This window comes from Musca autumnalis, unplaced genomic scaffold (assembly GCF_047663935.1).
Source record: "Musca autumnalis isolate F117 unplaced genomic scaffold, ASM4766393v1 scaffold_4, whole genome shotgun sequence".
Classification (NCBI taxonomy): Eukaryota; Metazoa; Arthropoda; class Insecta; order Diptera; family Muscidae; genus Musca; species Musca autumnalis.
In genome coordinates this window covers 234018352-234032793 of record NW_027411977.1, presented here as the reverse complement: position 1 = coordinate 234032793, position 14442 = coordinate 234018352, and the positions used below count along the sequence as shown (strand labels likewise).

At 36.0% G+C, this 14442-nt stretch overlaps 1 protein-coding gene across 1 annotated transcript; it reads right to left on the bottom strand.

Moving 5' to 3' along the window:
* Positions 1–13066: 13066 nt before the first annotated feature.
* On the bottom strand, positions 13067–14187 carry LOC141403286 (peritrophin-44-like). Its single transcript, XM_073985473.1, has 3 exons — positions 14181–14187; positions 13789–14126; positions 13067–13744 (listed from the first exon to the last, which is right to left on the bottom strand). Exons 1-3 carry the CDS (start codon positions 14185–14187, stop codon positions 13067–13069), a joined length of 1023 nt encoding a protein of 340 aa, XP_073841574.1.
* Between the last annotated feature and the right edge of the window lie 255 nt (positions 14188–14442).

Sequence of the window (14442 nt, the reverse complement as noted above, 5' to 3'; positions counted from 1 at the left end):
GTGTCATTTTTAGAAAGAAGAATGCAATTAAAATGTCTAGAGAAGGACGCTTTCTTTCATAAAAGGTCTACAGAAGAAACCTTTCTTTCAGAAAGCTGGACTAAAGCCATTCTTTCTTTCAAAGAGGGTAAACAGAAGTAGGATTTCTTAAGTAAAGTGTTATTAAAAAAACCCTCCTGTAAGAAAGGGTCCATAGAAGCACCTCGTTTTTAAAAACGGCCCATAGAAGCCATTCCCTTTTTTTAAGAAAGTACCTATAGACGCACTTTACTTTATAAAAGGCTCTATATAAGCGCCACTTCTTTATGAAAGTCTCTATTTTCAAAGGGTTCAATAGATTCAATCCTCTTTATGAAAGGGCCTGTAGAAGCACCCTTTATTTTAGAACGGATCAATAGAAGCACCCTTTATTTTAAAACGTATCAATAGAAGCACCTTTCCTTTTAGAAAGGGTCTATAGAGGTACATTTTCTTTTAGAAAGGGGCAATAGAAGCACTCATTCTTTTAGAAAGGATTTATAGAAGCAACTATTCTTTTAGATAGGGTCTATGGAAGAACCCTTCAATCAGCAAGGGTCTATAGAAGAACCCTTCAATCAGCAAGGGTCTATAGGAGAATCCTTTCTTTTAGCAAGGAAAGAAGCAACCTTTCTTTTAGAAATGGTCTATAGAAGCACCCCTTCTTTTAGAAAGGGCATATTGATGCACCATTTCTTTTAGAAAGGGTCTATAGTAGCACTCTTTCTATTAGAAAGGGTCTATAGAAACACCCTTACTTTTTGAAAGGGTCTATAGTAGCACTCTTTCTATTAGAAAGGGTCTATGGAGGCACCCTTTCTTTTAGAAAGGGTTTATAAAAGCATCTATTCTTTTAGAAAGGATCTACAGAATCACCCTTTCTTTCAGAAAGGGTCTAAAGAAGCACCCATTCTTTTAGAAAGGGTCTATAGCAGCACCCATTCCTTTAGAAAGGGTTTATATCAGAAACTATTCTATTAGAAACGATCTATAGAAGAACCGGTCAATCAGCAAGGAGAACCCTTTCTTTCAGCAAGGGTATTTAGAAACACCCTTTCTTTCAGTAAGGGTATTTAGAAACAGAAAGGTTTTATAGAAGCACCCTTTTTTAGCAAGGGTATATAGATACTCCCTTTCTTTAGAAAGGGTCTTTAGAAGCACAATTTCTTTTAGAAAGGGTCTTTAGAATCACCTTTTCTTTTAGAAAGGTTCTATAGCAGCACCCTTTCTTTTAAAAAGGGTCCATAGAAGCACCCTTTCCTTTATAAATTGAAGCACCCATTCTTTTAGAAAGGGTTTATAGCAGCAACTATTCTGTTATAACTATTCAATCAGTAAAGGTCTATAGGAGAATCCTTTCTTTTAGCAAGGAAAGAAGCAACCTTTCTTTTAGAAATGGTCTATAGAAGCACCCCTTCTTTTAGAAATGGTCTATAGAAGCACCCCTTCTTTTAGAAATGGTCTATAGATGCACCCCTTCTTTTAGAAATGGTCTATAGAAGCACCCTTTCTTTTAGAAAGGGTCAATAGAAGCAACTATTCTTTTAGAAGGGTCTATAGAAGATCCCTTCAATCAGCAAGGGTCTATAGGAGAACCCTTTCATTCAGCAAGGGTCTATAGGAATATCCTTTCTTTCGGCCTTTAGAAGTCTTTAGAAGCACCCTTTCATTTAGAAAGGGTCTTTAGAAGCAACCTTTCTCTTAGAAAGGGTCTTTAGAAGCAACATTTATCTTAGAAAGGGTCTATAGAGGCACCCTTTTTTTGGTTCAATAGAAGTAACTATTCTTTTAGAAAGGGTTTATAAAGGAACCCTTCATTCAGCAAGGGTCTATAGGTGAACCCTTTCATTCGGCAAGGGTCTCTAGGAGAACCTTTTCATTCAGCAAGGGTCTATAGGAGAACCCTTTCTTTCAGCAAATGTATTTAGAAGCAACATTTCTTTTAACAAGGGTCATGGAAGCACCCTTTCTTTTAACAAGGGTCATGGAAGCACCCTTTCTTTTAACAAGGGTCATGGAAGCACCCTTTCTTTTAGAAAAGGTATATTGAAGAGCCCTTTCTTTTAACAAGGGTCATAGAAGCACCCTTTATTTTAGAAAGGGTATATTGATGAACCCTTTCTTTTAACAAGGGTCATAGAAGCACTCTTTCTTTAAGAAAGGGTATATTGATGAACCCTTTCTATTAGAAAGGGTCTTTAGAAGCACCCTTTCTTTTAGAAAGTGTCTATAGGTGCAACCTTTCTTTTAGAAAGGGTCAATAGAAGCACACATTCTTTTAGAAACGGTTGATAGAAGCAACTATTCTTTTAGAAAGGGTCTATAAAAGCACCTTTTTTTAGAATGTGTATATAGAAGGACCCTTTCTTTCAGAAAAAATCTATAAGCGAACTTTTTCTTTAAAAAAGGTCCTTAGGAGCACCCATTCTTTAAGAAATGGCCCTTAGAAGCACTCTTTCTTACAGAAACGGTCCACAGAATCGTTCCTATTTATGAAAGTATCAATAGAAACACCTTTTTCAGGTATGGTCAATAGATGCACCCTTTTTTAGGTATGGCCAATAGAAGATTTCTTTCTTTCAAGGTCAATAGAAGTAGCCATTCATTTAAAAAGGGTTCTTTCATCTACACCTACAGAAACACCCGTTCTTATAGAAAGGTCTACAGAAACACCTTTCATTCAGAGACGGTCGATAGAAGTAGTTTTTCTTTTGGAAAGAGTTCAAAAGGAATATAGAAACACCATCTCTTAGAGAGAGGGTTTAGAAAAGCAGTCTTTCTTTTAGAAAGGGTCTAAAGAAGCGCACATTCATACAGAAAGGGTTCGTTGAAGCACCCTTTCATACAGAAAGGGTTCATTGAAGCACACTTTCTTATATAAAAGGTCTATAAAAGTACCCTTTTATACAAAAAGGGTATATAGGAACACCCCTTCTTTCAGAATTTGTTTATAGAAGAAACCTTTGCCTCAGATACGGCCTTGTCGGTGGGTGTTTTAATGCTTTTGTGCCTTTTTCTCAGAATATATGGACTTGCCTATGAAAAGAATCTACCGTCGTAATATAGGTGAGAACAAGCTGCTGCAAAAAAATTAAAACCATGCAAGACATGTTTTTACACTGCCGAAGTGGCAGACCCATATAGTTTATAGGACAAAATTTTGATGCAAATTGACGGATCCGTTCGAGAGAAAGAAGAAATTTTGCACTTATGTATGTCCCATATTTGTATTTTATCAAAGTTTGAACCAAACGAGGTGCAAAGTTGGACAGTTAGACAAATGGATGGAGAGGTCTAATATACTCCAAATTGTCTAAAATGGATTTCGTCCGTACAGAATCTGTTAGTACGAGGAGAGCAAAAGGCAAAAAAGTAGCATTGCCTGCCTAGACTTTAACCATGAAAAGTAGTGGAGACTTTTGGTAGCTTTTATCTGTCAATTCCTTAGTACGAAAAATAGGGTTTAGGATATTATGTTATTCTTCTGTAGTCGATTAATTGATGTTTTCTATAGACAGAAGACCTATTGGGGTCTTCTGTAGACATAAGACTTTTTTAGATCTCTTAGTGTCGTCTATAAACTGAAAACCTCTTGAGGTATTTTATGGAGAGAAGTCATCGAGAGGTCTTCTAGGAAAAGAAGAACTGTTTCTGTCATCTGTAGAAGACAGAAGACTTCTCGATGGATTCTATAGACAGAAGACGTCTTCTAGACAGCCAGATAATCCACTCTGTAGACAGAACACTTTAGGAGGTCTTCTGTTGACAAAAGAAACTATTTATTTGTATCTCGCTTACACACTCGGATTTTTTTTAGAAAATCTAAGAGGAACTATTAAAAAATGTACTACCTCTGTTAGACCTTCGGAAATATTTTTAATAAATCCATGACGTCTGTTAGACCTTCGGAAATATTTGATATCGACTTAGAATTTTATTCTGACAAAGTTAATAATGCTCCCCATGTTGGGGTGGGGGTATACAAAAAATAATAATCTAATAGAAATACAGGGGATACTTACTAAATAAGGTCTTTCAAACAAATTCCTTGAAGAATAACTCTGTACAAAATTGTACAGATATGACAACGACAGCTATTACAAATCTTTAATGAGTCCTTATCTTTCCTTAATACATCGTTCTCCTCATTATTAGCACATAATGACGTTTGTATATTATCGATCTAACACTTCCTTCTTTGCTCCTTTTTTCTGACAAACCCTACAAAATAGTGTTGCACTAAAGCCTTCCCTTAATTGTGATCCTTTCCGCTTGTCATATTACAGTTAATCCTTTTGATGTGTGTTATTTCAGTTCATTTTCGTGATTCATTGGTTGGTCGTAATGTTACACCCTTTTTGAAAAGAGTACACAAATTTTAATCTTTTCCTGTGTTGCTTCATTGATGTTATGTTTTTCTAAGGGATTTAGTTCCTCTGTTTCCTTGCCAGCAATGAAGGAAAATTGAGATCGCTTATATAAACATATTATTAAATATTAAGTCAGTGTTTGGTATGCGGACGGAAGGCTTAACATTACTAAATATGTGCTCGGGAGTTTGAATGAAGGAAAAAGCGATTAGAAAGGAAGTTGTGGCTATACAGGTCTTTTCTTCTTTCTCCTAAAATTAAAAGTGGTCATAAATTCCTTAAATATGACTTTCGGTTTGGGAAAATACAAAATATTATTAAATAAATATGGTTTTCTTAGAAAACACCTTTTACGGATCATTATGAAAGATTTTGCTGGATTTTCGATTTAAAGGATTGAAATATTGATTTTGTAAGAATAATAAATATCAAACGATATTAAAGGTTTATTTGTATGCTAATAGTGTTGCACGAATTTACTTAAAATTACTTTTCGAAAGGAGGCCTCCAAATTTGTCTGTCTTTTTTTCGAAAAAATCTTCAGTCATCCACAAAAGAGGTCTTCCGTTATTTTTAGAAGACCTCAAGATGTCCTCCGTTTTCTGAAAAAGATCTTAAAAAGCCTTGTTTATTCTAAGAAGACCTAAAGAAGGCAGAAAAAGAAACTTTTGAGGTCATGTATGAAAAAACAAGGCCCTTATGTTTCTTCCCTTTACAGAGCCTAAGTATTGAATATTAGTAAAAGGTTTTAAATCTCATTCTACGTTCTAAAGTATCGAATGATAATTAGGCCTTCTGAACATTACTTAATGACACATGAATATTCCCTAATGTCTCTTCTTGTCTTCTGGGTTAGATCTAAGAATTAGGTTAAACAATGCAATGCACTTTGATGATGCCTTTAACATGTGTTACAAATGTATTTTATGTAAACAAGTTTGTTGCTTAAGTTTTTTTTTTGAATAATAATAATAATATTGTTTTATTTTCATTCGGTGCCTTCAAGTCTTTTATAGGTAGAATATGAAAATCGTTACCTTCTAGGATCATCATTGTAGTGTTAAACTACCAAGGGAAATCAGTCATAGAATATTAACGACATAGCTTAAAAAACTCTTCTTCGTTCAAAGGAATTGGCAGATGAAGGTTACCAAATGTCTCCTCTCTTTCTCATGTTTAAAGTCTAGGCAGACGGTGACTGTTTTGGGTACAAGCAATTAAGATTCCTAAGTGTCTACTTACAGTCTTAGAATATTAAACACGTGTTAAAAATTTCCTTCTTTATTCTAAGGAATTGGGAGATGAAGGTTCCCAAAAGTCTCATCCCACTTTGCTTAAAATAATAGCTGGCGGTATATTCCTACTAAACATGAAATTAAGATTCCTTAGTGTCTGTTAAGATTTTCAAAGTGTCGTTAAACATTCAAAGAACACTATTATTGAATAGTAAGAAGCACTGCTGCCTTGAAGTCTTTGTTCATCGGAATCGGGAGATGTGAAAACCTATTTGTATATAATTATGTGCATGTCACATCAAGATTCCTAAGCGTCTACTGGTGCTTATAATACCGCATTTAATGTTTTTCTCCTTGGTTTTAGCGGTACCTTTGTGTCTTCCTTTTAGAAAACACAAAGGCAAATCATTTCTATAAAAACAAATTTCGTTCCTAAGTCTTTTATTTAACACTTTTTGATAATTTACAGAAAGTAACTACAAATAAATACTTTCTGTACAAATCTGAATAACATCCAGCACTTGTACGTTTTTCCATTAAAACAAACAATTAATGGAAAATGTATGCCCATTGGCGTTAAGATAAATTTAACAAACTGCGAACAACAATAATTTGGATAAATTATTTTAAAGACGTTCTCGTATTCTATGTTTCCTTTAGCCTAACATGCGGCTTAAGACTTCTCTTAAGCCACAATCTTACTGCCCATAGTAAATAACAAGATGTCCTCTGTCTTCTAACTGTGAAAGACTTCTAGAGGTATTTTGTCTATAGAAAACGTCAAAATGTCTTCTTCTATCTAGAGAAAAACCAATAACGTATATCGCTTTAATGAAAGACCTCAAGATGTCTCCTGTATTCTACCGAACATTTCGTCTGTCTTCCATAGAAAACTTAAAATGATCTTCGGTCTTCTACTGCAGACCAGTATGTTGTCTTTTATAGAATACCTCGAATAGTATTCATGTTTTCATACAAACCCCTAAACGGTATTCTGTCTTCTATAAAAAAACTTAATCTTGTATGGAAGATCTCAAGAGGTATGTACTTTTCTGTAGAAAGCCTTCGAAAACTGTCTTTCTGTAGAAAACCTTAACCTCTTCTGTCTATAGACAGTCTCAAGACATATATTTATAAATGACCTCAAGACAAATTCTATAGAAGAACTCAAAAGCGTATTTATAGGTCACATGAAGTTTATTGTTAATATCTCAAAATGTATTTTGAGATCTTAACAGGTCCTCCTATAGAAGTCATCAGTTGGTCTTCTGCATCCTATAGAAGAACTCTTAAATTTATTTGTTCCATAATGAAGTCCCCGGAAAGCTATTTCAATCTTTAGAAGAGGTCAAGAGGTATACTGTTTTCAGAAGACCCCAAGTGGTATTCTGTCCACAGAAGACCTCATCTGTCCATGCACCTCAAAAGGTCTTCTGTCCATAGAAAACCTCAAGAATTCTTCTGTCTACGAGTATAAAAGACCTTAAGAGATTTTCTGTCTATAGAAGACAAAGAAAATGTCTGTCGGACCTCACTAAGTCATCTGTCTACAGAAGATTAAAAAAAAAATATTCTGTCATTAGCGTAGTTCAGAATGCTTTCCGTCAATAAAAGTCTTCAAGAAAACTTCATCCTATAGAAGTCTCCAAGAGGTCATCTTTTCTTAAGGACACTAAGAAGTCTGTCTGTCTATAGAAGAATTTTTCAGAATTTTGTGGCTCTTTTTGGACATATGGACCTGCCGACAAAAATGTTAATGTTGGAACCCAAAAGTGTTGCGGAAAAGGTACCTGAAGGTACAAAAATATTTTCACAATTTAAGAAAATAAACAAGTAAAAAAGTGTTAAGTTCGGTCGGGCCGAACTTTTTATACCCTCCACCATAAAATAACCTAAATGGAATAATTGGTTTCCTTTCCATTGGGAAAGTACTTAGCTCATCCGCCACGTACTTAGCTCATCTTATACCGAAACATAGACCTATGTTGACAATTTTTGGTGGAGAAGTTAGTGACCACTGAGAACCTCATATGTCAAATTACAGCTAGTTTAGTTCAATATTGTAGCTAAAATCCTCAAAATACTGAAAATCGGGAGGTACCGATATATGGGGGCTATACCAAAATGTAGACCTATATTGACCATTTTTGGTGGATAATTTTCGTGGCCGTTGAGAGCCTCATATGTTCGGTTAAAATTTTTAGCTACAAATCTCAAAATACAGAAAGTCGGGAGGTACCGTTTATGGGGGCTATACCAAAACATGTACCTATATTGACGATTTTTGATCGATAGGTTTTATGGCCACAGATAACCTTATATGTCAAATTACATCTAGTTCGGTTAAAAATTGTACCTAAAAATCTCAAAATACGGAAAATTGGGAGGTACCGTTATACCAAAATATGGACCTATTTTTACGATTTTTGGTGTATAAGTTTCGTGACCACTGATAACCTCATATGTCAAATTGGTTAAAAATTTTAGCTAAAATCCTCAAAATACCGAAAATCGGGAGGTACAGATATATGGGGCCTATACCAAAACATGGACCTATATTGACTATTTTTGGTGGATAAGTTTCGTGGCCACAGATAACCTCATACTTCAAATAACAGGTAGTTCGTTTAAAAATTGTAGCTAAAATCCACAAAATACCGAAAGTTGGGAGTTACCGTTATATGGGGGCTATACCAAAACATGGACCTATATTGACGATGTTTGGTGGATAAGTTTTGTGGCCACTGAGAACCTCATATGTCCAATTACAGCAAGTTCGGTTAAAAATTGTATCTAAAATCCTTAAAATACAGAAAGTCGGGAGGTACCGTTATATGGGGGCTATACCAAAACGTGGACCGATATAGCTCATCATCGAACTTGACCTGCCTGCACACAAAAGAGACATCTTCCCAAAATTTCAGCGTCCTACCTCAATTTTTGTGGATGCTAAAGTGATTACCACAGACGGGCGGACAGACATTCATAGATCGACTCAGAATTTTACGCTGATCAAGAATATATATAATTTATAGGGTCGCAAATGATTATTTCAATGCGTTACAAACGGAAAAACAAACTTAATATACCCTCCATACTATGGTGGAGCGTATAACAAATATTTGTAAAAGTATTCAAATACTTTCTCAAAAGCGAAAAGCACAGCAGACGAAAATATTATTGAAAAAATCCCACGATTTCTCAAAAACTTGTTGTCTTCTTAAATTTTTTAATAATATTTTCGACTGCGGCGAATATTTGAATATTTTTACAAAAACTTTTTATCTTCTTAAATTGTGAAAAAAAAAAAACTTATGTAAAACATGGCGGTCTCCAGCCACTAAATATGGTGTCATTGGGGTTTTTACACCTTTCGAGCTGTTTTCTCAAGAAGTATTGACTTGCCCCTAAAAAAAAAAACGTATTTGAAGCAGCGAATGCAAGTTGCTTCAACAAAAATCAAAGTGATCCGAGAGCAGGTCTTATCCAAAATTTTGTGTGGGAGTTACTCGAAGGAGTGGGCAAATATAGTCCATATATCTGGTAGAAATATTAGGATGTGGGTACCTGAAAGAGTGTACCGATATGGCCCATCTTCGACAAAATATTACGAAGGCCAAAGTTTGGACCAAATCGGTTCATCCGTTCGATAGTTATATTGCGCTCCAACCACTACACACGGTGTCGTAGGGATTTTTTTGCAACTTTCAGGCTATTTTCTCAGGAAGTATGGACTTGCCCCTGATGAAGCTTATACCGTCGTATGAAGGGCAGTGAATACATGTTGCAACAATGATAAACAAAGCGATTTAAGAGCAGTAGTGGAATTCTGTAACACATTTTTTGAGTTGACGACAAAAGTCGGTAAAATTAAGACGCAAAATTATGAATGAAAAGTATCACCAAAATTTGACAAAACTGTTGCTATCGGTAGGAATTAGCGACAACTTTATTTTGGTTGTTAACTTACCAACAATTTTCGTTAATTACCGAAATTATTAATCGATTTTAATCGGTAACTCGAAAAATGACTTACAGAATTTTACTACAGGCCCTAAATTAAATTTTTTCGAAATTTTTTTGTGGGAGGTACCCGAAGTAGTTAACCGATAGAGTCCATAATGGTAAGTCTGGTAGACATTTTACGATGTGCAAAAATGGACCAAATTGGTTACTCCTTTTCCGAACATTTTGGAACTTTTGTGGGTGAGGTACCGGAAGCCGAGATGACCCACCTTCGAACTTAAACTAAGTTTGGACAAAATATTAGGAGGACCAAAATTTGGACCAAATCGGTTCATCCGTTTGAAAGTTATCGTGCGCACCAGCCAGGCAGACAGACAGACGGACGGACGGACATTGCTAAATCGACTCCAGATTGTCTGAAACTGATTTCGTCCAAACATACTTGGGGTCTGAAACCATTATTTCGATGAGGCACATTTTGCCCATATGATAGTGTATATACCCTCGTTAGCATAAATGCTGAGAATATAAAAACGAAAAGCTCCACAGACGAAAATAGTTTTTAAAAAAATCGCGCGATTTTTTACAAAAGTGTTTTCACAATTTAAGAAGACAACAAATTTTTATAAAATTTTTTAAAACTTTCTGATAAAACAAAAGCGCCGCAAGCGAAAATATTTTTGAAAAAAGGCACGATTTTTTATAACATTTTTTTCACAATTCAAGAAGATACAACATTTTTTTTAAAATATTCCAAATTTTCTGAAACGCTTTACGCGAAAATATTTTTGAAAAAATCGCGCAATTTTTTACAAAAATATTTTCACAATTTAAGAAAATAAAAAAATGTTTGTAAAAATATTCAAATACTTTCTGAAAAACTAAAATATATTAGGGTTATGCCGTTTGTTACAACCTCGTATCCCTGTATTATATTTTGATGAGTTTTTACCTGAGATTATATAAAATTTTAATTTTTAAGTGATTCGATAAAAAAGCTTCCTCGCCAAAAACATTTAAAATTTCTATTTTTCAGAATTTTTGGAAAAAATTTTGAAGACACAGTAAGCCGATATTTAACTGAAGATGGATTTTGGGGCTCACATTATAACCAAAATGACATATTCGTTTGTTTCCCACTAATTATACCCTCAGCCTTTAGGCTAAAGAGGGTATTTACACTTTGATACGACCAAAAATGTGCCTCATCGAAATAATGGTTTTAGACCCCAAGTATGTTTGTACGAGATCCGTTTCAGACAATTTTAATTCGATCTAGCAACGTCCGTCCGTCTGGTGCGCACGATAACTCTCGAACGGATCAATCGATTCGGTTCAAATTTTGGGTATCGAAATATTTTGTCCAGATTTGATTTAAGTTCGAAGATGGGTCATATAGGTACACTCCTTCAGGTACCTCCCCCACAAATGTTCAAAAATTGTCGCAAAACTTGTGCGCACTATAACTCTCGAAGGGAGTAACCGAATTCAACCAAACTTTGCATATGGTAATACCACCTCTAGGCATACATCAGGTTCGAATATGGATTATATCGGTCCACTCCTTCAGGTGCCTCTCACACAAAATTTGAAATAAGTGCAGTTTTGTGACACCTCACGAACCGTTATGAAATTTTTTGTAACAGGATGTTCGTCCGGCCCCCGTTACGTCATTGTAATTTTTTTCGAGGGCAAGTCCATAGTTCCCGATATAATAACGCATAACCTCAAAAAAACGCTGCACTATGTCGCGAGTTCAAATAAACGGTGGCCAAATATAAAAGAGTTAGCGTTGTCAGATGAATTTTGGTATAAATACTTATAGTTCACTGACAATGTCGAGACACAATCGGTCCACTCCTTCGGGTACTTCCCACACAAAATTTCGGTAAAGTTCAGTTTAGGGCCTGTTCACGAATCGCTTTGATTTTTGTTGTAACAACTTGCATCCACTGCCCCCCATATAACGGTATAATCTTCATCAGGGCAAGAGAAAATAGCCTGAAAGGTACAAAAAAGACCTATGACGCCGTTTGTAGTGGTTGGAGCGCAAGATAACTCTCGAACGGATCTGCCGATTCGGTCCAAAATTTGGCCTTCGTAATATTTTGTCCAAACATAGCTTAAATTCGAAGATAAGCCATATCGGTCCACTCCTTCAGGTATCTCCCCCACAAAAGTTCCAAAATGTTTGGAAAAATGGTGCGCACGATAACTCTTGAATGGAGTGACCTATGTAATCCATACTTTCCACATCCTAATATATCTATCAGATATAGATCAGGTTAGAATATGGACTATATTTGTCTACTCCTTCTGGTACCTCCCACACAAAATTTTGGATAAATTCACTTTAAGACCTGCTCTCGAATCACTTTGATTTTTGTTGAAGCAACTTGCATTCGCTACCTCCATTACGACGGTAAAAGTTTTTTCAGGGACAAGTCCATGTTTCTTAGGAAAACAGCCCGAAAGGTGTAAAAAACCCCTATGTCACCGTATGTGGCTATCGGGGAGCACGATAACTCTCGAACTGTTCAACTGAGTTTGTCCAACATTTGGTCTTCGTCATATTATATCCAAACTTAGTTTCATGGGGCAATACCTGTCCACAACTTCCGGTACTTCTCCCCTATATGTAAAAAATGTCATTAAATGCTAGGATGATATGACTTGAATGGGGCAACCAATTTGGTCCAAACTTTGGATCTCCTAATATTTTGTCAAAATTTAGTTTAACTTCTAAAATGGCCCATATCGGTCCTCCCTAAGGGTACCTCCCCCACAAAGGTTCAACATTTGTGTTTTAGTGCAGTTAATTCCTAATCAACATTTTTGTCGGCAAGTTCAAATGTCCAAAAAAGGGCCATACAATTCTGAAGAGACTCAAAATACATTCGATCTGTCAGTAGGTGAAAGTTTCACTTCACATTGGCTGAGGGTATATATCTGTCGGCAAAACCAACTGACACTTTTTTACTTGTTTTATACCCATTTCGATAGGACTTGCGGTTTCCCAACAAAATCGTGAAAACCTGTTTCAGAATCCGCAAAAACTTCATAGGTGTAATCTAATTTCATTTAAAGTTGGTTAAAGAGCACCGTGCTCTGCTAATACCTATAGACCCTTTCAGAAAGAAAGTGTGCTTCTATAGACCCTTTCTTAAAAATTGCCGCTTTTATAGAACCTTTCTGAAAGAAGACCACAGTTCTTCATATGGAAGGCTACAGGTCTTCATATAGAAGACCACAGGTCTTCATATGGAAGGCTACAGGTCTTCATATAGAAGACCACAGGTCTTCATATGGAAGACCTCAAGTCTTCGTATTGAAAACCTCATGTATGTCTTCCTTAACAAGACCTGCGATATGTTATATAAATACCTGTATCTGTCTATATGGTATCTTTTATGACTTCACAAATTGTTTTAAGTAAAAAATTTAAAATGTTATGTATCTATGTTTTTAATATTTTATTTAATTGTTACAAATAGCATAGTCGGGTAATTGATCGACACAGGCACCTCTTTGTTCGTTGAAGTATGGATAATTTGGATTAATGCTTGCACAGCTTCGGCCCTTTCCATATTGTTGTGTTTGATTGACACAGTAGTAATAGTCTTTGCAACCCAAAGCTGATACAAACGATTGATTAAGGTTACCACAGCGATCGTATTTACAGTTCACCGTAAATGGTGTAACACAAGCCTGTTGGCTTTGATCGAAATGTGTACTTACTGGACATTTGTTCCAAATACCAAGGGAACCAGTTCTTTCACAGGAATAATAACCCATACATGTCAAACCATCTTCGACGAAGAAAGGATCATCATCCGAGCTACTGATGGGATTCACTGCACATGCATATTGACTATTTGGTAAAGGCTTAGCAACACCTGGACAATATGGTGAAGCTACAGGAGGTTCGGTTACAGTCGCACAAATATTTGATGTACAGGAATTTGTGAATTGATCATAATAGAGGCCATCAGGACAAGATGTACTAATTCCACTACCCTCCAAACATGTCAGGTAATTGCCACACATGTCGGGATCAGCTACCCACTTTCCATTGGGTATTAAATGACAAATGGAGACCTGTGGGCATTGATACTCCGCCATATAAACACATGACTTCAGCGATGGATTGAATACCTGATATGTGGGACAAGAGACACAAGAATATGTGCCATTGTCACAATAACAGGCTCTGGAACAATCATCTGGATCGGCAACTTATCATCGTATGTATGTGCTTCATCAGCATTACAGCTATTTCCAAGTTTGACACCACAATCTACATTATCGGCATGATCACATTGAGCTGTCCTTGGGTTGTATACAAGTTCCCCGAGGCAATTGCCTGCCGCTATTAATTCGCCACCACGACAATACCCATAACCATTACAACTGTCAGGATCTGCCATGTAGCCTTCATGATAGAACATACATGTTTCGGACATGGTATAGGCAGCCAAGGTAAATTGCATTTGCACTGCCAAGGTGCAGGCGAACATCAGCCATAGAATTTTATACTCTGGAAAGCGTAAAGATGAGAAAATCAATTACTTTCACATTTCGACCAACACACCTTTCATTTTCTGCTTCTTTGACTTCGGACGTTCGCTATGCAAATGACGACTATTCAGTCATATTCAACTGCCACTGCCTTTATTTATTTAACGTACTTTAATGATGCAGTATGACCGAACAATGATCGATGGTGTTTTTTTTTTTAACTATCTGACAGCTATTTATTTGTTGGTGGCTAATCGCTTATAAATAAAGTAAAAATTCGATAATCAGAATTTACTATGGCCCGCGATTGGGCGATACGTTTTAAACTAAAGTGT